Source organism: Macrobrachium nipponense, chromosome 23, assembly GCF_015104395.2.
Source record: "Macrobrachium nipponense isolate FS-2020 chromosome 23, ASM1510439v2, whole genome shotgun sequence".
Lineage (NCBI taxonomy): Eukaryota > Metazoa > Arthropoda > Malacostraca > Decapoda > Palaemonidae > Macrobrachium > Macrobrachium nipponense.
The window spans coordinates 40,482,027-40,509,983 of record NC_061090.1 but is presented as its reverse complement, the minus strand read 5'-3'; the positions used below and the strand labels follow the sequence as shown (position 1 = coordinate 40,509,983).

Genomic DNA, 27,957 nt, shown 5'->3' with positions numbered 1-27,957 from the left:
TATAGATTTAATAGAAAATACAGTTTACGATGACGCATCTATTAAAAGTGGACTTTCAAATGATATGCACGGGCTGCCGTTGATTATTTCTTTTTTTTTTTTTTTTTTTTTACTCTGGCTTATATATTTTAAAACTGAAGTCACGTTGTTTTTTTTTTTTTTTTTTTTTTTGTTAATGGTCACATTTAATCGCGATATGAACTTTTTTTGAGTGTTTTTCTCCTCACATGAACAATAAAGAATTATGTTTTTATTTACCATTTATCAAACTTCTCCCAAGGGAAATTTAATTGTTTCATCTCCTCCGTTTGCCGTTTTGGATGTCATGACTATTTCTAGTGACTATTTCAATAGCCTAAGGACAAATGGAATAGTATTTGTTTAAGCCTGTGCTGCGTGTGGAACACACTAATGAAGCTTCTGTGTCGTGGCGACCCCCCCCCCCCCCCCCCCCTCTCTCTCTCTCTCTCTCTCTCTCTCTCTCTCTCTCTCTCTCTCTCTCTCTCTCTCTCTCTGCTGTGAATTGGCTCGAGTCATGTGTCGCCTCTTCGCCTCGTATCCCATTAACCTCCCGTGTTCGCGGTATTAATGAAGACGACAAAAGAAATAAATAGGCTTAAATTATTTGGTTTGGTTTAATTTTACGATTAAGTCTACAGTTGGCGCAGAGAAGATTCCTGGATACTTGATTCTTAGAAGAGAAATTGCATGAGTCACTACTCGTGTTACGTCGTCCTTGTGTAGGAATTGCCGCAGATCCAAAATTAATTACTGCAACAAAGTTAACTCTCTCTCTCAACTAGAGAATAGGGATAGTGCCCCTCACGATGCCGTGGTGAAATGCAATAAAAGGTGACGATTGGAGAGAACTGGTGAGATTAAGGTGTCTTAACAGGAGGCAAGCTGTTACATTAGCATATCTGGTGAAGATATCCCTGAACAGATAAGACTAGAGGCAAGAACTGAAAGTAATGGAAACGAGCGTCACTGCAAAAACCTAGAGAGTATCAGTACCCAGAAACTTCACTATCTGTCATGGATGGAGAGTTGCAGGGTCTTGCAGCACTAGAGGGCTTGTGGTGATTGTGATAGAGGAAAGAAAGGGGCTGTGTTCAAGATCAGCGCATTATTGTGTCCACATATAAACCGGTTTGATGAAATCCAGAAATGTTTGTTGACTTCTTTTTCTCCTGTGAATTTTACTTCCAATGTACCGAATTTAGATGTAAGGTGTTTTACCCAGACTTTTCCTTAAGTAATGATGTAGTGTATAAAGCTAAGATCATAAAAAGGTGTTATTACTTCCTTTCCGTTAAAGGTAGATGTCAAAATTGAATACACCAGAAAAATCCCTAATGATTCAAAGTTGCCAACAGCCTATTCCAAACTCCCTCTGAAAAGCAAAATTTTCTTCTAGCAGTTTTGTGGCGAGTTCGTTTCAAGTATTGGTGCTGATGACTTTTCAGAAATGTCAAGGTTATTCATTATGGGCGCCCTCACGAAAAAGAGAATACTGCTCATGTTGGATGTTTGATTGACGGTGAGGAGAATGTCAAAAAAAAAAAACTTTTCTTAATGGCTTCGTCACAAAACGGAGAATAATTCATACTTATGAATGATTCATTGAAAAAAAAATTGTGCTTAAACATTCAAAGAAGACGGGAGAATAAAGGACATTTATATGTGGGTGGAGACTAGAAGATCACATGCTCGTATTTTCATGTGAAGGGTCGTTGGAGTAAAGACGGTGAAGGTAATTACGGGGACAAGGTGGGGAGACATTGAGTAATTGCCACACTTATTTTGTTGGTATTGATTTGGCTCTTCATGCGCCTCCTTGTTAGGGCTATTGGATCCAAGATCGATAAGGCTGCCGATGGGGTCTGTGCTTCTCCCGAGGTTGGGGGGTGGGGGGGGAGGGGGAGGGGAGGTTAGAAAACAGGGAGAAGAAGAAGAGAGAAAAAAAGAAGAGGAGGAATTGAGATCAAAGTCAAGAAGGAAAGAAGTGCAAAAGGGGGGGGGTTGGAGCTTAAGGAGCCCTCCACTTGAGAGAGAGAGAGAGAGAGAGAGCGCAATGTTTTATATAACTTGAGTGCCAAGGAGCCTACCTATCATCATAGCGAGTCACTTTTAAACAATTGTTTGACCGAGCAACAGACAAATTGATAATCCGTAGGATTACATGAAAATTTCCGTGAAATCACAGTGCTTTAGATTAGGGTTCTGCGATTGTTTTTACTAATATTGTTCCCATACTATTAGAAATGACGGTAATATAGGAGAGGGTCGAGAGGCAAGTCCTAAAACTCAGGTTAAGATACCTTCAATCGGCATGCCTACACGATGCTAAGAACCAGAGATTGCCCCGGGCTGGTGACGACAAGTCTAGACTTAGCTTAGTTTGTTATCTGAAGATTCTTTGTTACGCATTGACACCCGAAAAAATAGATGAAAATAACGTATTATCTTAGAATATGGAGATTATGACTATTTTAGTGACCATTCCTCCTCAGAGCAGTGTTTACAGAGAAAATCAATACAGTTGTCGCTGCCACATTAATGCTTCAACTGCTGGATTAAGGGTGACCCTTTACGTCGAAAAGAGCTACTTCATGCACGAACATAGAACCTCAAAACGAAGATGACAAAAGACGCCTTCATTCTTGGAGGAAATCTGATGACTCCTAACAATCTCATATCTACCAATTTTCGTTTGGGACCATTCCTCTCTCTCTCTCTCTCTCTCTCTCTCTCTCTCTCTCTCTCTCTCTCTCTCTCTCTCTCTCTCTCTCTCTCATGCTAATGTTTATCGTAGAGCCGCTTAACAAGAAGCACCTGCTCTCTTACTTTCTCATTTGAAGCCCTTCATTACTTATCCAAGTCGTAGTGTTTGAATCATTCATTGTCTCACCCATTTCTATCCCATATTACCTTATGTAAAGAATTGTTCCTTTTATCTGACTCCTTTTCCTCATCGAGTACATTGCTTCCACATCTCTTTATTTTCGTGCTCTTTCTTAAGGTCTTCTTACACGGTCAACATTCTCTCCTGCAGCATTTCTCACATTTGCTAATGCCTTCAACTCATTCACAGCGTGCGTCTATCTATGGCTCTCTCCGTCGTCTGCATTCAGCGACCCTCCAGAATACTTCAGGTGGCACCACTCATTAATTTATAATTTTGGTACAAGATCCATTTGTTTTTCGAATCATCGATGCAGTCGCTTCCTTTTCTCTATGAAATTCAGCGCGTTTTCCCAAAACCTAATATTTTGCTCTGACCTTCTCTGTCACTCTCCCTGAGTCGCTTGATCGTCATGCAGTTTCTCTGCTTCTTCGCCTTCTGCCGCTTACTCGCACCCCAAACGCTTTCCCGGTTTTGTGACCACGCCCTTCATTTCTCCTTCTGATTAGGATCCGATACCCACAAATTCCCTCCACTTACAGGAGGAACCAACCATCAGCTATCATTATTTTCAATTCAATATATATATATACATATATACTATATAATAATATAGATAAGATAGATAGATCGATCGGTCGGTAGATTGAAGACACTACCTTACATTCACCGAGGTTTACATGTTGCATGTTTTCATTTGTAAGGAATTACCAGGCCAATATTGATATTTTCCTTATATCAGCAAGAAAAAAAGCATGTTTATCAGACCGAAATTATTATGAGTGGGAAATGATTCTGTGAAATTGTAATGCTGAGACTTTGCGTCATGTCTTTCTCACTTTCCATGTAAGTAAGATCTTTCCAGATACAACATTTATGAAGGGCCCCATAGACGATACGATCGCCGGATCAGGTCATCTGAACTGGATGTAAACTTAGCTGTCTATGGTGTTCTCCTCCGCCCAAAAGTGGGCGGAGTCCGTCGACCTTTCCGACCAGCTTGCAACCAGGCAATGACCTGGCATCCGTGTTGGTTCAGGTGGTCCGAGGACTCCGCGTCTATGGAGTGATCTCAGGATTTACTTTAGACTCTGAAAGGGAAACATGGCAGCTCTGTCGGCAGATGAATTCTGGGAGTTTATTGGATGTTTTAGGAAAGCGAAATGAGGCTTATGATAAAATAGTTGGAAAAGTACAGAAGGATGCAATATATATATATATATATATATATATATATATATATATATATATATATATATATATATATGTGTGTGTGTGTGTGTGTGTGTGTGTGTAGCCTCTTTTCGCTTTTAGCTAAAAAAACATATAAATTATATATATATATATATAGACATATATATATTATATATATATTATATATATATTATAGATATATATATATATATATATATTATATATTAATATATAAGGCATCTTGCTTAAAACTAGTGGTTTATAATCTAGTATACAGTAAGTCTATGATTCGTTAAAGCATATTTGGTCCTTAAACCTACTGTTCTATAGCCAAGTGAGTTTTATACTTTCAATGTCGGTTTGCTCGCCCATTCTCCGGTAATTAAACCAGTCAGTCACCAGTGTCAAGTTTCAATTCATCAAATAAACAATCGTGAGAATTTATTTTTCGTCTTCCACCATAGTTGAATTCAGATTCTCCTTTTTCGCGGGGATTTTCCTATTTCTTCTGCAAGAGCGCAGTCTATAGCGTCATATGTGAGCAGAGCGGCCATGTCCACACTCGACCAGGTTTCGGCAAACTGAAGTGAATCCGAACGTCTATGGGCAACGCGGATACCGGAGTCAGAACGGAACCTGATCCGCCGGCCGTTTCGTCTATGGGTCCCTTAAGAAGCAGTAAAATGTTACTGAAACGGTTATTGGCGTTCCCGAGTATTCGTTAATGGCCGGCATAAATCAATCTAAATAGTTTCGCATGATTGATGATGCCATTTTGTTTATTTTATATACAATATTTTTCACTTTCCATAAACCATCAGCGGTTCTGAGTCCGTTTGCCCAACGACTTTTTGACTGTTTTTAGATATTTTATGCCTTTTATGCTGGGGCGTGCGAGACCGCTCTAATCGTCTGCCGACTCCTGGATTTTTCTTCGGGATTTATTTATTAAGTTATTATTGTAGCTGAACAGTGAATGAGGGAAATAAGAAACAAACGTTCACTACACATTGGGGATAATGGAGTTCATTGCTTCAACGAAATCTTGCAAAAATGTATCCGAACGGATTTTTATGTAAATGTAGCAATCTTTAGATTTCGTCTCCGAAAATATTTTTCTTTCGCTGGCACCTTGTGATGTTACTCAATGCTTTTTCTCTTTCAAGTATTTTCTTTTGAAACGAGTATCTTGTAAGTAATTCCAGGTGATGAATGGAATTCCACTTTGTATGATATTTAGTTATTAGTTCTCTCTCTCTCTCTCTCTCTCTCTCTCTCTGGGCTTGTGATATACCATGAAGCATGTCATCATCATCATCATCATCTCGCATGTTCCCTTCGTCTGTCACGTCTGCGTGCGCACCCATGCGATGGTCAATCGTTGCTTTTGTCGTTGTCATGTCGTGTACGTCATTTTGACTCCTTCTAACCCTCCACCCCATCCCCCCTCTGTTCTAGTCCAGGAAGTAAGATGGAAGGAGGGGGAGGAGGAGGAGAGGAGAGGAGAGGAGAGGGCAGCGACCCCATTGCGGTGCAGTTTCTCCAATTACGCCTTGGGAGAGGAGACGCCGATTAAACGGAAATCATTCGGAGTCGAGAAAGTCCTGATGTATTTTGAGGACTCATTTTCGATCAAGTGTTCTAGGCAGTAATCGCCTTATTTAGCAACAAGTATCACTGTTTAAAGAGTAGTAAGTGAAACTTGCTCCTAAAGTCCTTTCTTCAAATAGTTACCTCTCTCTCTCTCTCTCTCTCTCTCTCTCTCTCTTCTCTCTCTCTCTCTTCCGTACCTTTTCTCTCAGTGTTGATATTCCGATAGGTTGTTGAAACTAGTGATGCCTGCCTCTACTTTTCTACCTGTCATCCTTAGCAAAGTTGGTGTTGTCCGTGAAAGAACTCGTTTTTTGGTGTTCCACTCATTATTTTATTTCCATTTGATTTTGACTTATGTCAAATTCCCTTCATACTTATACAGTACCCTGTGAGAATTGATTGTCTTAACAGAAGTATAGTGCTTGGACCAATCCTTGAACCCTGATTTTTTATATGGTTGTTATCTGAGTCAGAGCCATTTAAATGACAAGCGCTTGTGTAAGAACACAAGGGAATCTGTTGGTTTAAGCTTCACATACCAGATGTAGACTATTAGCCAATCGCTCAGAATAGTGTGAGTTATGATCTTAATTAACTCATGAATCGAATCTTAAGAGCTTACTGATCTTCCACTGAATATGGATGAAGAAATTTGATACTGGGAATCTTGCTTTTTAATTACTAGGTTTGTCCAAAAGAAAGTAAGATTGGAAAAGTAGATGATACTTTATTAGTTCTTAAACTTGGGCAGATTTCAGTAATATCTAAAAATCAATATAATACACACACACAAATATATATATATATATATATATATATATATATATATATATATATATATATATATATATATATATATATATATATATGCATGTACTGTGTACACGGTAGGTGGTGCACGGGAAGGGAGAACACTTGGTAGAAGTGCAGAAATAGTTTGATCTTTTCGAAAATTATGCCCTTAATGTTGGTAAGCTTGAAAAGGAGTTCACAGAGAACCCAAGCGAGGGTAAACTGAACTCATTTTGACCTAGACAGACGGGCAGACAGACTCACAGGCTGTGAAGTGAGGTGTCCTCATGCTTCCTTTGTTGAGGATGGAAGCTCTGCGAGTTAATCCAGCCTTAACCTCTCGCGAAGCCAAGGTATGCATATAATGACAGCAATTACGTAACTGCGCCCTCGAAGCAATCATTAGAGCAAACGAGCTCCTCGGTTCTTTTGCAAATAGAGTTCCTCCTCCGCTTCCTCTCTCTCTCTCTCTCTCTCTCTCTCTCTCTCTCTCTCTCTCTCTCTCATCCAGATGAACGCTGATTGTAGCAACGAGTGAAAAGTTCGCTTGCGGCCATGAAATAAAAAAGATAAATATATGAGAGGAGTCTAAATGGATACAAGCCACGTTTTTAGAAGAGACACGACAGTTTTTAATTGACGTGATGGTAACGTTTATTTTAACTGCTTTTTTGTATTCGGAATTCTAATTGAAATAAGAAACTTGTGATGACAAGTTTCCTTTTACCCCAGAGTTTCTATTACAATATCCGCTGACTCGATTTGTTTTCGCATTTACGTTAGCGTTTATCTGTGCAAAAAAGCTAATAGGGTCGTTATATTGCCACATGGAGTGATGTAGTATATATATATATATATATATATATATATATATATATATATATATATTATATATATAAGTGATGGTAGTTTTATATGGTGTATATTTTGGTAGTTTTATATTGTATATATACATATATATATATATATATATATATATTTATATATATATATTATTATTTCTATGGTGATGGTATATATGTGTATTTTTAAGGTGTTAACCGGAGAGGACGGGGTTAGCTGTTTCGAAATCATGTTACTCTCCCCCACCGGTTAGAGCATCGAGGGTCAATTTAATGGCGAGCAGGAGTGGCTCATGTACGTCATGTTAATATCACAGTAACAGTATTGACGTTAATAATGAATTAGTTATATATATATGTTGTTAGTCTACTGTAGTATATCGCAGCTCGAGTAAAGATGATGAGCTTAGCACCTTCAGAGCTTATGGAGTCACGCGTGTATAAGTTTCAAATACACACATATACACACATAGATATATATATATGCTTACGATAAAATATCATCTTTTATATATTAGTAACAGAATCGACAAAACTATTGCTCTGACCATACCGTGTAAAGAGTATGCAATTAGATATCGGAATAGAATATATTAGCAGATCCAATTTTAGAAAAGACTAAGGCACTTGGATAAGGAAAATTGAAAATTATGAAAAAAGGACTGATTTTTTATTTTATTAAAAATGCCCTAGGAAATGCAGTTGTCAAAAAAGGAGTGCCTGAGAGAGAGAGAGAGAGAGAGAGAGAGAGAGAGAGAGAGAGAGAGAGAGAGAGAGAGAGAGTTATCTGGCGTCACAACTACCAGGGAGAGAGAGAGAGAGAGAGAGACGAGAGAGAGAGAGAGAGGGGGGGGGGCGGTTTGGGGGAACCGGCTGTTTAGAATTTCGGAATAGAAATTAACCCAAGCCGCAGCACCGAACACAGTTGAAAGACTTCAGGAGGAAAGTGGAGACGAGATTGGGTTATGCCAGTTTTATTTCACCGTTTCCAGTGGTATTTCTAACTGGACGACCCTTTAATGCTTCTCATGGTATTCCGATGTTTTTCTTGGATGCTGCATCATCCCTAACAATGTCATCATTATCAATAAATTCGTCAGCGACCCACTGTGAGGGTAGGCTACCTTTTAGTCTCAACTTCTTAATCATATGACTCTATAATCATACTAGAAACTATTCCAGAAATGGTGAAGTCTTTCATTTGTCAAAATTTGTAATTAGGGTGTTTTTGTAGGTAAATATGTATATTTTTATTTTGGCTTCATGTATGAGGTCTCGCCGAAATGAAGGAGTGAAATTGAAAAGGATGTGAGGCGAGGTTAGGAGTCGACTGCCTGGCTGAGATCCGGCCCTATCTCTTCGACTCAACGGGTTTTACGGCCCAAGTTGGAGGAAGACTGCCATCCGCCCATGGTCCTGTTCAACTTTCGCCAAATGGAACTATTTTCTTTACCTTGTAACGAAAACGTGTGTGTATATGTATACACACATATACGTGTAACAATATAATATATATATAATTATATATCGTAATTATATATATATATCATTTCATATTATATTATATATTATATTATATATATATATATATATATATATATATATATATATATATATATATATAAATTTCTTTGCATTTCCCTTAGGAGTTAAGCTGCCTTATATGATGTTAATTTTCTTCCTCTGAAATACACACACACACGTGTATATAATGTATATATATATATATATATATATATATATATATATATGTGTGTGTGTGTGTGTGTGTGTGTGTGTGTGTGTGTGTTGTGACCATGTGAACCCTTCCCTTTTTGAGGGCGTGGCGCCAGAAGGGCGGGGATTAGATTGCTAGCTTCAAATTCGAATTTTCCATTGAAGGCAGATGGGTTTTGAGTAGTACGTGAAAGGCGAAGAACGAATTTGTTGAATTTTCAAGGGGAAATATGCTGGGTTTCGATAGAATAAGGGATGGAAATATTGGCTAAATAAAAGAGCCGAGGAGATGAGATGAGTGTGCGAAGAGGCTAAAGGAAAGGAACTGTCATGTAAAGGAGGAGAGGAAAAGAAATGGTTGATGAAAGCGCAGGAATCTTTGGAGGACGAGGTGTGGATACGTGCACAAGGAATGACGGGAAAAAACGAGCGCCCGGTACGAGTGAAGAGACGAAAAACTGAGAGAGAGAGAGAGAGAGAGATGCCTGGCTGCGTGAAGGAGGAAGATCAGTGCATGGCAAAGCGATAGAGAGTCCCCGGTGTCACTTCTGCTCTCACAAGACGGAAAGGCTTTCAGTGTTTTAATTCTTGCAACTTTTGTTGATTGAAATTAAGTTAATTCCACTCTGGAAAGAGAGTGTTCACTTCGTCTCATCTTTTTCTTTCCCTCTTTTGGGATCAGTTTTTGGGTCCATCTTGATTTTGTTACAACGACAAAATCAAGATGGAATCGTTCTCACAAATGTGATCTTGTTGAAGATTATGTTGGCGTTATGCCAGCACGGGCTCTTGCTCATAGAGCAACCAGTAGGAAATTATGTGATCAATCCGAAACTTGGAATATGTTGATTTACGAATAAACATTCATATATCGACACAAGTAATAAGTATGATGCGACTCTGAATTTTTTCTTATTAGTTTTGCAGCAAAACATGTCGCCTCAGCCACACAGACACACACGCTAGACCCGCTTCTTCTTAATGAAACAGGTATGATGTCTATATATATATATATATATATATCTTATATATATATATATATATATACACACACACACACACACACACGCACACGCACGCACGCACGCACACATATATATTCATTAACTTTCTTTCTTTCTCTGGAATGCAGCAGACACCTTCAATTGTTTTCGCTGGATTGAAATTTACTGCAAATTTAGATTTGTCATTTGTTGCTCTCATCGTGTACCTTATGTATGTGTGTGTGTGTGTGTGTGTGTGTGTGAGAGAGAGAGAGAGAGAGAGAGAGTTTGAAGCACTTGACCTACTTGCTTTTGTTTTTTCCCACACCAGTGAATCCAGGCACCTTTTGGAAACGATCTGGTTTGATGAGACTTGTTTGTGGGCGATATTTGAAGGAATGCGTATTTCTTATCCTCAATTTCTATTTTCTTCTGCTTATGACGGATCTTGCTCTCTTTTCCTTGAAATTATTTTGAATATAATTTTTTTACATTATTTTAGTGTTCCTCTGCAACATATTTGAGGATTTTTTGTGTATATTATTAGAGTGAAAAGTCTGTGGATGAGCATTAAGCCAGCAGTCTCGAGGAAAGGGAGATGAGTCATTACTGGGAAAGAGGTTTTCAAATAAAATGAAATACCATGTCCATATACATAGACTCCACACAAGTCGAGCAGGGGATGTTTTCATCACTGTCATGTTTCGATTTGTCTTTATATATATATATATACACGCGCGCACACACACACGCACAAACACACACACACACACACACACACCAGAGGAGGTCTGTAGTGAATGGCAAGGTAAAACAGCTTGAATTTATCGGTAAATCCAGAAGCGACGACACTTCAAGAAAATACAGCGAACATAAAGGGAATGTGGTGAGGGTGGTGGAGAGATTCAGACCTCTCATTTGTTTGCGGTCGGGGGGGGAGGTTGCTGGTGGTTGATATCGATCAGCTGATCTCGTTGCATGACATAAAATCTTAAATGACCTGAAAGGAGTCTCTCTCTTCTCTCTCTCTCTCTCTCTCTCTCTCTCTCTCTCTTCTCTCTCTCTCTCTCAATTGCCCTAAATATCAGAAAAAGATTTGCAATAATGATTTTCATTTCAAAGCATTTTTTATATATATAAATATATATATACTATATATATGTATATATATAATATCTTATAATAATATATAATTATAGATATGCTAGATAAGATAGATAATATTATATATTAATATTTCTATATCATATGCGTGTGTGTGTATTGTGTATGTATGTTATTTGTATGTAGTATAGGCAGATATTCTGAAATGATAATCACAAAAACAAAAAACAAACAACACACAAACATATATATATATATATATATATATATATATATATATATAATATATATATACATACACATCGAGCTACAAATGTCCTTCAATATGTTCGCGCCTGGGCGCCGACAATTCTATTATCGCCTAATAAAATTCCCCTTCGGTTCGGTTAAGCATATATGAAAATATATTAATTCCGAGGTAGAGTGAATTAGATATTAAAGCACATTTGTAGCTCGATGTATGTATATGAATCACGGTAATGTGATATGACATATATATATATATATATATATATATATATATATATATATATATATATATATATTATATATACACACACACGTTTATAGTTACAGATATATAGCTTTATTATATGAAATTAACTTTTCATTGCTTTTTTTTGTTAGTTTCCATTATTTTTACGCTCTACACATTATTCTAATTAAAAAAAGAACATAATATGAGCAGTATTTTGGAAAGATTTATCTACTTCTCTCCGTTAAGATATAATTATTTCTATAGAAAGACAACAGCTGTTCCTTTATTATTATTATTATTATATTATTGTTAACAAACAGTAAGTTTTTATGCAATTAGTGACTTGTATTGTGTAATTGCTGTAGCTTCTTGTTTGCCATCCGTACCACACGAGTTACGAGACGGGTCACATTTGAGAACCATGTTTGTGGCATATCTCGAATGTTTTTTATGGAAAAAGCTGGGAAATAAGTTTCCTTCTGTGCATCCTATTTTAATTATTCTTTTATTGATTAAAGTTTGCTTCTATATTTTAATTTTTTTTATTAAAAATTAAATTCGCTCAGGATATGAAAATTTTTTCATATTTTTCCGACGAATCACACCTTGAAGTATCAATAACTCGGGAATAAAAAAGCCCAATAGTGTGTGGCTTGAGAGATGCGTGTAATATTTTCGAAGCAAAATAATATCACGTAAGTCGATGGATAACTGAAAAGTACTTGAGATTGTAAGGGTATGTTTAGTATTCAAAGCTAATAGACAATGACTACCCAATCTTTTTCTATTTGTCTACTCCCCTCTTTTCCCTTGTTTTTCTAGAGGCTGCTGGTTCTGTCTCATGTGCGGAAAGGGAGTGGAGTGGGTGGGTGAAGAGGGGAAGAGGAATGGCTGGTCGCAAAGGCTGAAATACCCATTCATTTTCAGAGCTCATCACATTACTACACTGCACTGCCAAACGTCTGATTGATGGACGGGTAGGAAAGTTACTGGCTAATCGCAGTGAAGCTGCTCGAATCATGAATACTGAGAGATGGGGTAAAGGGAGGAAGAGGCTTCTCAAGTCATCTCAACGTATGCTGTGCATATTCACTTGAAAAAAACAAAATAGCTTTCTCATTTTTGGAGTAGTGGAAATGTTGAGGTCGGTGAAATGCCGCTTCTGAGATTCCTATTCCGCCTTCAAGTCGTCTGTCTGTCTGTCTCGTCCAGTTGAACTGTCGGATAGATGATCGGACCTTCCTTCTGGCCTCCTCTTCCACCCACTTATTTATGGTTGAGGATACAGGAGAAACGTGAGGTGTGTGTGCGTCTGTTTGCGTCGGTAATTTCCTCCCTTTAATGGGTGTCATCCGCGACAACGGCACGCTCTCGCACTCATCCTCAACCCCTTTCTATGTCTCCCTGTTTCATTTCTCTTCCACATCCATTCACCCCCTCCCCCAGCCTGGCGGACACCCGCTGGCGTAGCCCCCCGATCTATCCCTATGCCCTTGTGACGCTGCTCACTTCCTTCTCCGCCGATACTTTAGACTTGAACCTCTCCTCTCTCTCTCTCTCTCTCTCTCTCTCTCTCTCTCTCTCTCTCTCTCATATACGCAAGTGAATACTCCTTTCTCTTACAAATAAGTCTCTTTCTCTTTCTCTTCTTAACGCATAGTGTCTCGAATGCGAGATCACATTGCATTATATGAAACGCCCAACAGTGAGAGAACACGTCACTTTCTGTAAGAACTTCAACCACCGTTGAATAAATGTATACATTATATATGTATATATATATAATGTATTTATGCATGTATGTATCTATGTATGAATGTTTGTGTATATATATATGTATGTATTTATGTATGCACCACAGCTCTACGAACAAACGCACGAAGTAAGGATCGGCTATAAGCATCAGATTTGAGGATAGCAGCAGTATATGTACATTGTACAGTATGTCCACCGTTCAATACAACATCGTCATCCAGTTTTAGCATAGCAGTTGCCGCTGTCTCTTGCCTTCCTTCGCACATTCTGCTTCCGAGATAGCAGTGTCAGTCAGCACCCTGAATGGAGGGGCAGTTGCCAGCAATGTCGACAACTCGATTCCCTTTTCAAGTTGCTGTTTCACAGAGGGAGGGAAGGACGGAGTTCGTGACGGCAAACCCCGTTGTTCCCACTGTTTTCTTCTAGTCTGAGCTCGGTGCTCCACTTCACTCCTGTTGTTATTCCTTTGTAGGAAAGTATGACGATCTGACGTCTCGATTTGTGCTCGGCAGTATGGAAGTTAAGGAAATACTAAAAGAAAGCGACACGAACTTTTGGCTGATATTCGAGCCATTCTGTTGGTAGATAGCTTGACAAAAAGATTTATCTTGGAAGGAATAGATGTTTTAATAAAATTAGATTCATTATTTCTCGCTTTTACGAATTCTTGAATGTGATTCCAGGGGGTATTACTATCATGATTGACGAGTAGGCCTAGTGGTGTCACAGAAGTTGTTTTTTGTTTGATGTAATATGGATGGTGGTGTACGAAAAGGGTTTATATCAATTGTTCTGTGAAATGGAATAGAATTAATTCAAACGTTATCCTCGATAGACGGCTCTGCGATGAATATAAGTAAGTTCATGTGTAATTTGTACTGAAATCCGGTTCGAGTTCTTTTTCTTAGACTTCGTTCGTCAAGAGCATAATGGTCGGTGATGTGATCAGTCGGGTAGAAGCAATGAAAGGACTCAAATACGTATGGTGAAGAATAGCTCGTAAAAGATTCGTCAAATTCATCCTGTATATATAATTTAAATATTATTTATCTATATATATATATATATATAATATATATATATATATATATGTATATATATATATATATATATATATATATATATATATATATATGATATATATATAAGTGCGTGTGTGTGTGTGTGTGTGTGTGTGTATCCATGTAGATAAATTAAAAGTTAGGGTTTGACCATAGTTTTTATGCTTTATTGTTTGAAAACAAGCCGTTGGACGGCTTGGTTATTGACATAAATCATACCAGGTGTAATCATACGAGAGAGAGAGAGAGAGAGAGAGAGAAGAGAGAGAGAGAGAAACGATTCCGTGTGGTAATAGAAATCTGAAACATTGATCACGCCAAGCCAGGGAGGCGCTCAACTCGAAATAATTCTTGTTCTGGGAATCCATGGAGTGGCACCGCGCGTAGAGTATACCTTTTGTACCCCTGGCTCATACAAAGGATGGAATGCGAATGACCAAAGAAAACTTATGAATTCCAGGCAAACACTTTTTCTTATCATAAGAAACCTGAAATTCTTGAAACGTGCTCTGGTAGTCCTGAAGTTATTGATAATTTTGACAGGTTAAGAATCGGATTGCATGAGCCAGTTTGATTTCTCTCTCTCTTCTCTCTCTCTCTCTCTCTGAGCACAAGCGTTGGTTGGTGATATGTGTAGCGGTCGATAGTGAATTAGGATTTTTATATGTAGCCGGCGAGGACTGTAATTGGAATCTGGGATTAATTGTGGTTGGGATTTGTCATCCAGCAACGATCATACGTTCATTGTTGACGACATAAGGGGCGGAGTACGTGTGTCTGAGAGGGGTCTAGGGACGGGGACTATGGCATGGATTCCCTTTGTCATCTGGCAATCGAAAGATGTCAGTAGCTGTGTTGAGGATGAATTCCGGTTTTACTCTGCCACATTGCTACAGCCTTCAGTCACGAGGACAGAAAAATACTGATTTCCCCAATGTGTGTGTGTGTGAGAGAGAGAGTGTTACGTTTTTAAATTTTATTTTCATATTTCTCTTACGTCAGAACATTAGGATTACGGTTTTATAGTATGCACTTGAATTACACACGATTCGTATGTCATTGTTCTTATTTAAACCATTATTTATCTGAGACTAAACACTCCTCGAATTCAAAGAACAAGGCTTTTTCTACGTTATATTCTAATTATTCGTTAGTCTACTGCGCTACTTGTTGTGGGAATATCAATCGATTTTCGCCTCTCTCTCTCTCTCTCTCTCTCTCTCTCTCTCTCTCTCTCTCTCTCTCTCTCTCTCTCTCTCTCTCTCAAAGCAGGGTACTTGATGATGATACCTTAATCCACACGAGACTGATATGGACAAGATTTACGTTCGGGAAATGGCTGTGTTAAAATATAGAATCGTGATATAAGCATTGTTTGTGCTTCTTCTGCAGGGCCTTTTCTTTTCTGAACTGGTTCGTTGCTGGTGTGCCGTAATTGCTTTGATTCAAGCCGATTGTGTCTCTAACAATTCCGTCATCACCAATATATCTCAGGCATGAGCTGTCATAATAGTTTTTATTTGGCGTGATATGTTGGAGTCCCCAGGTTCTCACTGGATGGGTTCCTTGTAATTAACAAAATTCCCTGATTGCCCCATGATTTAGCTCAAAAGAGAGAGAGAGAGAGAGAGAGAGAGAGTTAAAAACCTGTGTTCTGAGACTCACGAAGCGGAAGAAGTTCAAATCTCCCTGGAGGTATTAAGCAGAGCCTCAAAACTCATCTTCTATCTTCTCCCTCTTCTCCCTGCTACCCCTTCTCCCCCTCACTGTTTTCCCTTCTCCAGAAAAAAATAATTTCTGCTCCACGACCTCCTTCCTCCTTTGCCGCGCCTCCTCCCACTCCCCTTACCCCTTCCCCGACTCCATTCCCCACAACCATCACGACCAGTAGAGCCACGACCTCCTCCTCCTCCTCCTCCTCCTCCCCCTCCTGTCCTCCCTGGGCCGTGGGTTCATTTTTCATCGTTGAGCGGAGCTTCATAATTAGAATCTGAAATTAATTTTCATTGATTATTGAGATCTCAAAAGCCTCTCCACTGGGAACCTACATCAAAGGTAGGATAGGTTTGCATATACTTATATATATATGTAATTCATTTTCTCGTTTACCTCTACCTGTTTCATAATATACATCGTATTAATACATGTTGTCAGTTCATCCATTAGCTTGTCTTGTATTAAGTGGCGCTTTCCTAAATATTCTAATTTTTCCGCTCCTTTGAAATAGGTCGAGTTTGGTCTCGGTGCGAGAGAGCGAAGAGTCCCACTGGAGCGAGCTGCGTGTCGTGGCTAGAAACTGGTTGATTAAACCGAGAGACTTTCGCTTATATACATTTTCATTTTGCCTTACCTGCATTGTTCGCTTGTTAAGTCTGCGCTTATAACCCTTCCTTACATTATCTCTTCACTCCTACTACTCTCACAAATGCATGCTGGCCGCTTTCGTAGTTTTTATGTGTTTTTGGAATATCTTATGTGAATTGTTTTCACAGTTACTACCATATTTGGTAAGAATTTTTTTTAATATGAATTTTTTTTAATATACTGTTCCCCTTATATTACTGAATAATTAAATAATGAAGGGATAGGGTTAGAATGAATTGATTGCATTAAGCAAGAACCGAAAATCGTGGGGTTGCTCGCATTATTTATTATTTATAATCGGTTGACAGTAACCAGACAACAAATAACAAGAGAAATTCAAAAACAGTGTAAGGAAGGAATGGTGTAGGATATATCACCGAGAAGCTGCTCGATTTCTCTAGCCATCTCAAGAGCAAGTTAGTACCTTTATACTCTGGAATCAGTTGTATGGAAATACTCTGTCGCCCTCTTTATCCTTCTTCACATTCATATTCTTTTCCGCGCTATGAACTTGAAAAATTTCACCATTTCCGAAAACAGAGATTAAATATTGACAACGCAGACGTGAAGCGTTCAATTGACAGATTCATGATGTTGTTCGGGTGTTCTTACTCATTTAGTGTTCTTGATTCTGGGTGTTCTTCTCGATGAATGCAAATATTACATTTTAGTGAATGATATTCTTGTTTGGTAAGTGGGCAAAAGCATTGCCACAGTTGGAAAATTAAAGGAATAAAATTATTTTGCTTCCTGAATAAGCGAAAAACTATTTCATAAATGCGTAGTTCTAATGAGTGTGATATGGATTGTGAAGTTAGCTGATTTAATGCAGATAGTTAATTAGATAACAAAATCACTCATAATCTTTTTCATCCGATTAAATATTGTTGTTAAACAGATTTATAGACGACTTTACTGTCTGGCCATAGTAATGGTTAATGTTAGGCGTTATTTTCGAGAGCTAACTTATTTCCGGGAATGTAAGATCAAGGATACGATTATTTCACGAAATTTCTTCGTTTCAATTTGCAACAAGTCAATAAACGTCAAGGCTTTTCGGTTTCTGTTGAAGAATGATGCCTTTATAATGAGAGTATTTGGGATAGCTGGTGCTGGTTCTTCTTCTAACATTACATGATCAAGGCTCTTCTTTTCTTCTTAATTTGATATGAACTTAGGTGAAATAAAAATCTCATTCTTTCACTGTATGTGAGAGAATATGTAATATATCATATATATATATATATATATATATATATATATATATATATATATATATATATATATATATATATTGTAAACAACATTTTTAGACAGTTAGTTTTTAAATAGTAATACGATAGTTTTTATGTTTATGTATTGCTGCCACATTGGTATCCCTGTAACAAATAATGAATTTTTGTATCACTTGACCCTGAGGAGGTGTAGAAATACACGAAAGCGCTTGGTCAACTCCTTTCATTCCTTCCTTCAGCTTACGACTACATGAGATATCTCATGTTTTAGCGATAGTTCGTCTATATATATATATATATATATATATATATATATATATATATATATATATATATATATATATATATATATATGGGGATACAATCCACAATGAAGTAAATTCCTCTTGTAGTTGAAAATATATATTTCTTGTATAGGATTAAAGCTTTCGACCATCAACTGTGGTCTTGTTCACTAAAGTGAGGTACGACATAGTACCTGGCTTCTGCATATATATATATATATATATATATATATATATATATATATATATATATATATATATATAATTATAATATATAATATCTATATATATATATATATATATATATACATATACACACACACACACACATATGTGTGTGTGTGTAAGTGTAAGCGTTTTTCACTTATACAGGCAGCACACGTGACATTTTGATGTTCACAAATATGAGGCTCCAAATACATTTTAATAACTAACACTCAATGGTAATTATAATAGAGAAGTGCTTCTGCACTGAACTAGATTCAAACCGTAGGTGGTTTCCAAAGTATAGTTGATTCGTTATGAAACACTATTTGTAGAGTAATAAAATGAGGGTATATGAAAAAAGGGGCTACCGCCCCCCATAGAAACGGCCCTCGAATTTCGGATTTGAGTAAAACCTTCCTGAGGGGAGTTGAGTCTATGGTAAAAATTTGGTAGCCCCAGCTGTCAACTCTGAAAGTTGTAAAAAATTAGGGGGTATGAAAAAGAGGGGTTATGACTCCCTTAAAAATGGCCCTCGAATTTCGGATTTTGACTGAAGCTTCCTTTGTGGGGAGTCTATGGTGAAATTACGTAGCCATACCTTTCATAGTCTGGGCGTGCATAGCGAACAAACAAGCAGACAGACAAACGAACAAACAAACAAACAAATTGCCCTTAATATATATATATATATATATATATATATATATATATATATATATATATATATACACATGCGTATAGAAGTTTGCGATTTTGCTTTTTCCTTGTACAGAAATGTATGATTTTATAGGGCACTCCACTTTTGAATCTTGTTATCAGGTTTATTTCAGACAGTAATCATATATTTTGTTTTTTAGTTTATTTTGTCACATATGGTTGGCATTGATTCTAAATCCTTCGGAACTATCTAGTTCCTTTTAACCTTAACCGCCTGTTAAGAGATTTTAGGTCCCTGTCTCTTTGATTTACATTATTTCTTTAGTGCAGTGACCAGGTTAAGCTTATTGAACCACGTGCGTCGTTATCTCTCTTTTGAGTTGTCTGAATCATGTTTATCTTAATTCTTGGAATCTCTCTCTCTCTCTCTCTCTCTCTCTCTCTCTCTCTCTCTCTCTCTCTCTCTCTCTCCGTGGTAGCGTTTAAATTTGAAGTACTCTTCTCAGAATTTTAAAGTAGAGTTCTGTTTCCAAGATAAAAATAAATAAAAATAGATAGGTCTTATCGCTGACTTTTGATGTCCTGTAGTGGAAAACTGAATAGTTTTTTTATGAATGCATATTTTTATTTTACTCCTGTATCAGTGAAGTAAGCTGCGGCAACATATCAAAGTTTTCCATACTTTTTCTCTTTCTTAATATTTTTCATAATATGTTGATTTATCCCCCCTTTTATCTGTGATATTAGCTTAGCTGTTCTACAGGTTGGCTAACAGTGCCTACCTCCGCCTTCATCTTGTGTGTTGAGGTGCGTTTGTGCATTTGTGGAATTTCAAAATTTTCAGCCTTCCCTATTAACGCTCCAAAATCAAATGAATCATTGATAGATTAATCTGTGGTCAGTTTATTTTTTAGTTTCCAGGTCACAGTACACTAGACTTTGAATGACTCCAAACTGTATACCTAAGGAATTTTCTTTTTTTTTTCATTACAGCAAATGCAACGGGCGAAGTTCCGGATTTCTCCTGCGCCCCTGATCAGTGGCACGAGTGTCGACAGAGTTCTGGCTCCAGGGGTGCTGATTCTACCCTGAGAGTCCTCCAAAAGACCCTTGGGGGTCCCGCCGAGGGGGATGGGGTCATGAGAGAGACGAGGTGAGGATACAGAATTGATTCTTTTTTTTTTTCCTTTTTTCTTGTAATACATGCATCCGTTGGCTCCTTCGGAAATGTGTCCATTCTGTCCAGACACGGATTCTAGGCAGTTTCTACCTTTTGGAAAGAAATACGACGCTCATTAACCTTTGTTCGTCCAGATATATTGAACATATCCGTCTCTGTGCCATCAGTCAGTGGTACTTGATGACAGTTTGCGTGTTCTGCCGCCTGCGATAGCGTGTCCTATCACTGGAACGTTTAGATGACATTAACATGTATAACATAGTGGATTTCCATCAACTCTGTATGCTCTTGGTGAAGACTGGAGAAGAAAGCGAACTTAACTTGCTCGAAACGTAACTAGATAACGTTACAAAGCTTAAATTTATGCCAGTGGCCGTAGTGCTGACAGTTTTTTTTATCAGTTTTGCCAATGTCATTTTGTAATTGCCACGCAAGTTGTCTAACAAGAAGTCAATTCATAATTGTCCTGAGAGAGAGAGAGAGAGAGAGAGAGAGAGAGAGAGAGAGAGAGAGAGAGAGAGAGAGAGAGAGAGAGAGAGAGAAATCACGGTTGCAGCGCCAATGTATTCTCTCATTCATCGTCGATTGCAAACTCTGCTCTCAATATGACATCTGTAGTTTTCCATTCGTAATGTTCGATATGTGGCTGCCTGAGTAGACTGCTTCAGACGTGTGCGTTTTCAAGTCTCGTGCAAACACAACGGATATAGTAGTCGGAATTGCTTCAGTGATTTTTTATTTCAAATAACGATGCCATTTATTTTCAAGATGTAAATTATTTTTACTTAGATTCACGCGAAATAGTTTAACGGAGAGAGAGAGAGAGAGAGAGAGAGAGAGAGAGAGAGAGAGAGAGAGAGAGAGAGAGAGAGAGACTTTTTAGTTTACTGGCATAATAACAAACTCAGAATATCCTTATAAGACTTGAAACAGTTCGGATCGACAGCTTTCAGGACGGCCTAAAGGATAAAACTCATTGAAACAACAGGTGTGTTATTTCAAATTATTTCTTCATATTTCGTAAAAATTCTTAAGAAAATGAAAGGAAAGGACTGAGAGACTAAATATATTGGTTAACAACAATGTACTATTATTTTTATATCCTTAAATGTTTCCCTACTGTAAGATCCCAGATCAGATAACTGTTAACGCACAAGCCAGACGACTTTGCTGTAACCTTCCAATAAATCTATAATGAAAACAATATGGTATCGATTGTAAACTCAAGACAATATTAGCATTTTATGAAGAGAATACCATTGACGTTGTAGCTTGTAAAAGCACCTCACGATTACTCTTCCACAACACACCATTCGATGTGGCCTTCAGGACCAAACCCATTGGATTATATCCATCACGGCTGTTCATTTTCAGCTTCATGCATAAACATCACCGGAAAACGACGTCAGCAGAGGAGCCTATAATAACTCCTCCTAGCTTCCTCCCAACAGAAAATGGAGAGCGAGGGCTGACGTCGCCTTCCTTCAACATCCTCCTCTCGTCGTTCTGCGACATTAGCCGTGAAATCGGGTGTGAAATGGCCGAATAGAAAACAGGTCGCGTTAATAAGTATTCCGATTGCAAAGTTAATCAAGTCTAGGCGCTTTTTAAACGTTTCATGTGAATTTTACAATCGATCATCTTTATAACAATGCGTTTAAAGGTCATCAAGGATTTGTATTGATAAGCCACAAACAACTCACTCGTTTGCGTTCGTTTTACCATAGGGTTTGCGATTTTTGAATGGCGGTCTTCTTGTTGAGAAGACGGATAGACAGGCAGACAGGTTTGAGTCAAACAGACCAAGAGATTACTCGGGTACCCACGCGTGTTGTCCTAGAATGAGGACGCGTTTTCATTTACTATATAATCCTCTTCCTTTGTATCATCCTTAACTCTTCAAGGTAAAAGATCATAGGATTTCTCTCTCTCTCTCTCTCTCTCTCTCTCTCTCTCTCTCTCTCTCTCTCTCTCTCTATTTATATATATATATATATATATATATATATATATATATATAGATATATATATATATATATATATATATATATATATATATATATGACCCATTTCGGTTATCGCTTCCTGCCTCTCCTCTTCAGCCTCTCTTCCCTCCTCTTCGTACTTGAAAAAGAAAAAAAGTTTTATTCAGAGGCGATCCATGAAGAGCGCGTTTGTGTTTCCTTACCTTGCGACAATGGCGAATGAAGGAAGAGAGGTTTTGAAAGCGGCTCCTAAAGATTCGTGAAATTGTTTCATTATGACTTGCTTGATGAGGATTTGACTTTTCTTGTTTGCTTTGCGAGGTGGAATTGGGTCTCTCTCTCTCTCTCTCTCTCTCTCTCTCTCTCTCTCTCTCTCTCTCTCTCTCTCTCTCCAGAGTATCTGTGTCCCCCAAAATCCCACTACTAACCTTTTTTTTTTTTCTTTTTTTTTTTTTTTTCCTTTTTTTTTATTAGTGGGACGCTTCACTGTCAAGATTGAAAGTAAAGTTGTTTTTTTTCGTTTTTAATGGGACGCTTCACTGTGAAGATTGAGAGTAAAGTATGTGAGAGAGAGAGAGAGAGAGAGAGAGAGAGAGAGAGAGAGAGAGAGAGAGAGAGAGAGTGTAGATAAGAAAAGAACCGTGAATGGCAGAGCTTTATTGAGGTTGGGGTTAAGTTACAAAGTTCTGTGGCCAAGTTTATCCTTGTTGTTTATTTGTAAGGTAGTGCATAGTCTACCCAATAGTTGAAGTAGTGCTTGTATCCGTTCATCACATGAATATATGTAAATATTGAGGGGAGATTAATATAACGTATCTGACCTGAAACTGAGAAAGAAAGTGCTGACGTCTTGTGCTTTTCCTCATTGCAGTGGTGAGAAAGAAGATCCATTCATCACCGAAGAAAGCCAGATGGACGTGTGGCCGTTCAGTCACCTAACGTCAACAGGAGTCCATCAACCCGTTTTGGTCTTTTATAATTATAAAGACTTGTTGGCAGAGGATTTTTCGTATGTTTTACATCTGTCAACTTTTAATATGCGAACACAGCGTTATGGTCACGCCAAGCAGGTTATCCGCTTCTCGCCAACCCCTACTTTGGTAAGATTTTGAGGATTCTCATTTTTTTAGTATCTTAATGTTGACCCAGTAGGTTTTGTCATTCGCCTCATTGATATTAGTCTCCCATTGCCAAAGAGAATGATTTTTCACTGTGTGTATTTTTCAACAGGAAAATTGCCAGGTGGTGAATCTGCCTTTGAAGAAGAACTGGTTTCAAGCTTCATGCCAGAATGTGGATGGAGAATTCCGGCCGGTCTACTTGCAGTGGAGTTACCAGTTCATGAAGGGCAAAGCAAAGACGATTTTCTATCACGGTACCAAAAGTAGCGTCCAGGTTCCTCTACCTTCAGGATCCAGTATCAACAGCTACACAATATACGTCAGCCTGAAAGCAATAGACGGGAAAGGAGTAACGTCATGGTTTCCACAGACCTTCCAGGTTACTGTCTTCCCTCGTTCCGGTGCTGGTGGCGACGGAGTTTTTTCCATATTCAAAGACATTGCCAACTTAGTCAATGAAAATCCTTCAATATTCCTGCAGGAAGTGAGAACCCTTGCCTACGAGTTGAACTTGCTGGAGGATAGTGATTTAGCTGAAACCGTAGTTGACAACGTCCTCGCTCTCACCTTTTACCGGAATAGATGTAGAAACAGCCTTGAGGCAACAACAGAACCTTCCTTGCGTCGGTTCTTCCAATTATTCAAAAGTGTCAACTTGCTGATAGCCTGTGCTAGAGATCATTTGGCTGAAAAAATAGTTGAGCTTCCTGTCAGGGACGAAATGGAAGTCTTGCAAGTGCTGTCAGCTCTTCAGATGACAGTAGATGCAAAGGAATCCATATCCAGTATGACGTACACAAGGGTCATTTCTGCAATGCAGACCGCGTCGCTCATGATGTGGTGGAATTATAAGACTGAACTCAGAACGGAGGTAGGTTTCATTTTTCATGTTGTGCACTGTATGTATGTATGTATGTATGTATGTATGTACTACCTACCTGGCTATGAGAGCAGTAAATGATTGGTCACCTTGACCTTTCACGATTGAGTATGGCAAAGATGATATTTTTCATGCCCATCGTATTACCCATAATGACCTCTTAAGCAGAGTTTCTAACCGAGAGTACGGAAAACAGTCATTTTTAACATTGTCTGCGTGTCTTACACTTATTTTCGCCCTTTCAGGCTGCCAAACAGTACTTTCTTTTGTCCTCGTCGATGCTGGACGCACAAACATCGATCTATGATTGGGACTCTTCTCTTATCGAGCTGAGCGGTCTCGTCATCTCCATGCTGTTCAATGTTATGAAGGTCGAGACGAGAGCGAGATTTCGCGAGGAACCTCCCCTGTCCTATTCTTCTTCGACATTGAGCTTTGTGGGTTATGTGTCCGACGCAAAGAGCATGAATCATTGGAACAAGACGGTGCCTTACGTTTTCGAACCTGGCTGGTTTCCCCAAGGAGTTCACTTGGTGCAGAGTCTTGTCCACCAAAGATCCCCTTATGAGGTTTGCGGTGGATGTGTCTCTTCACAGGTGGTCAACATCGATCTGCATCTCAAAGGCCTCATAATGAGAGCTGTGAAGGTACGGCCGCCCTTTCTTTCTTTCTTTCTTTGTAAAATTATTTATGTTGTTATTATTAGTTTAAGTGTTAGGTAATAGTAGTCTGTTTTCAAGTATGTTTTATGAGGTTTCTTGAAAAAACAATTATGAATTGTTATTCATACCTGGAGGAAATGCATATATAACAAACTTAGAATTGCTAGTACTTTCAAATTAGCTGTAGTTACAGAAGAACGATGTCTTCAGATAAATGTTAATATTATAGACGGTATAAGCACACGGAAATGTAACTCTTTGATGCGGATGCAGAAGTCGTGTCATCCCTCTTCCTGACCAGAGAATCGATGTTTTCCTTCCTCCAGGTCAGACTTCCTCGCTCATTAGAATCTACGGGGACAGATTACGACTTTCGGAGGGAGGGGGTCCTCACCCCGCAGTCCCTGAATGTGTATGAATTTGAAGTTGGCAGAGAGCACGAAGACATGACCTTCAGCGTCGTCCTTCAGGTCGTCCAAGCTTTCAACCCGAAATATCCTGTGGCTGCGGTAGTTCTCATATGGTGAGTAGAAGTCGCTTTTTATGACAGCATTCGTTCACGACTCTCCAGAGCCTCTCATTTGCTGCGCTCCAGGGCTGCTGCCGAGGAAAGTGTAATGACTTTCGTAAGAAGCGTACACTGTGTCTCTCGTTACGTCCTCGTGGGCGAATAGGCTGCTTGACGGGAAAATTGGCCAGTGGTTATTGAAAGAGAGGCGGAGAGAGAGAGAGAGAGAGTGGAAGCCTAGCCTCCTGGAACCTTGCCCAGCACAGAATCAGAGAAGTTGAGCAAAGCTTCAGGGGGTTTAGGAGGTCACACAATTCTGCTTTGGAAGACCGACCAAAGAAAGCGGTGCCGCCCACACTCACTACCGAAAAAATTTGTTGATTTTATATCCACACGATGTACCATCGGCCCCAGTGGAAAGGAGCATTCATATGAACGCAAGAACCAAACCCAGAGTGGAGAAAGAGACGGCATTCTCCAGCATTCGTTCATCTTTCAGCATTCCATCCGATTTTGGCCTGCCCGTCCCCCACCTGAGACTTGCTTTGGACCTTTGTTCGCTTTATTAGGTGAGCAAAGTTTCAGGTGTGTGGAGGTCAGGTTTGAGCAACAGTGGTCAACGCTTGATGCAACAACATTACCGTCGCTACAGGTAGGTAGTACTGTGTGGATTTTCGAAGTCCTAAGATAGTAAACTGATTTCGCTTGTAAATAGGCAAAGGGAAAAACATGTCTGGTATACCTCTCTTTTATTTTTTTACGGATTCCCTGGAGGTTTTAAATTACCTAGTATTAGTTTATATTGACCTGTAGTAATGTGAGCTGGAGAAAATGTGTTGCTATGTCCATGTTTGTGTTACTCCTGAGAAATTGTGCATTGAAAGTTCTGCTGTTGTTTTTTTTACTGCACACAGCTCATGAATAGGTGAATTCGTATATTTGTTTAGTTACGTTAATCTATACAGTTATGTATAATGTTAGCAAATTTTTGTAAGTCCCAGTAGTTAAGTATTACTCATTAGCATATTTATTGTCAGTTGTTTGGAATAATATCAGTCTCCTTTTGTGTGCGCAGGAGTAAAAAAAAAAAAAAAAAAGCATTGATGCCAATTAGTGACGTTAAGAAGTCCTCTTTGATTATAGACGTCACTGACTTAAAGTTAGTTGGTTGATATGCTTAAAAAAAATTAGAAAAAGCGAGCGCTATCGGTTTTGGTGCAATCATTGCTTTAAGTAATGTTTGTCTGTGTTTTACTTCATTTCCCATCTTTATTTATCTGCATACACAAATTGATATTTGTATATCGTATGTGTGCGGTAAGAGAATACCACAGGAAGTTAACAGGCAGACTGATTCTTAGTTCAGTAGCTTCTGTTTCATATTGTTTATCGTAATGGTTTGTAACAATACTAAAACGTTCTTTGTAAAGCATTGGAAACACTATTGATTAGTACTGTATTGCCGTTAACTCGATACCTTATGGACAAACTGAAAAATAACAAGCTCCACGAATCAAACCTCAGAATCTATAAAGAGCTAGCTAAGTATCAAATATACATGTGAAAGATTTTGATGATCCTGAAGATTGAGGTGAAGCAAGATCCATAATTCAGTGCAGCAGAACAGCCAGGGGAATATTATTGAATCTCTTTTCATTAAGTCCAAGTCAAACATTTGTAGTATTTTCAACCGAACCCCTGAACTTTTACTGCACTTTCATATCTGATATATATGTGTTCTTCGGATAGCTACTTTTACTATAGTTCCAAGCATTACCTATGCTGTTTCAGCATCTGACCAAATTATCGTGGGGTAATTACCGATACATAATTAGGCTTGAAAAAGCTGGGTACAGAATATTTGCATCCTGATAATTTTCTGTCGTGTGTATGTGCGTGAGAGAATTTTTTTTTTTCACTAATACAGGTGTTACTTTATGTATATAAATATTAAGCCACAAATTTTTAATATAAGGAATGTGTAGAATAAAATAATAATCGAAGAATAATAGGTTAAATGATATCAATAATTTATATATAGTATCCATATATGTGTGTGTGTATTTATTTTATATAGTATGCGTTTGTGTGTGCATATAGTATGTATAATATATATATATATATAGATATATATAGTATATGAGAGAGAGAGAGAGAGAGAGAGAGAGAGAGAGAGAGAGAGAGGTCAGGAGCACCATACTTTTGGGTTAGCTTAAGGAGTCACCCCCATAACGCGGTCAAGATATACTATACCGAAGCCGCAGTTTCATGGTGAAGAAAAGAACAGGTCTTTGAGCTAGAATGCTCTCACTGAGGAGAGAATGAAAGGCACACACAGCAAATTTGTAAGTGTCTCAGTAAGATATAATTTTTTGGAAAATGCTAGTAGAGAAATATTTCGACGAGATTCCAAATCATGAATGTTCTATGTTGGAGAGGTGGTGGTGATAG

General features: G+C 38.3%; 1 protein-coding gene across 1 annotated transcript in view; it reads left to right on the top strand.

Moving 5' to 3' along the window:
• Positions 1-27,957, top strand: part of LOC135200250 (uncharacterized) — a 68,809-nt gene that overhangs the window by 3,144 nt on the left and 37,708 nt on the right. The window contains exons 2-6 of the mRNA XM_064228722.1: positions 20,164-20,323; positions 23,207-23,435; positions 23,566-24,327; positions 24,582-24,983; positions 25,325-25,521. Coding sequence (XP_064084792.1) covers positions 20,164-20,323; positions 23,207-23,435; positions 23,566-24,327; positions 24,582-24,983; positions 25,325-25,521 — 1,750 coding nt within the window. The remainder of the gene's footprint in view (positions 1-20,163; positions 20,324-23,206; positions 23,436-23,565; positions 24,328-24,581; positions 24,984-25,324; positions 25,522-27,957) is intronic.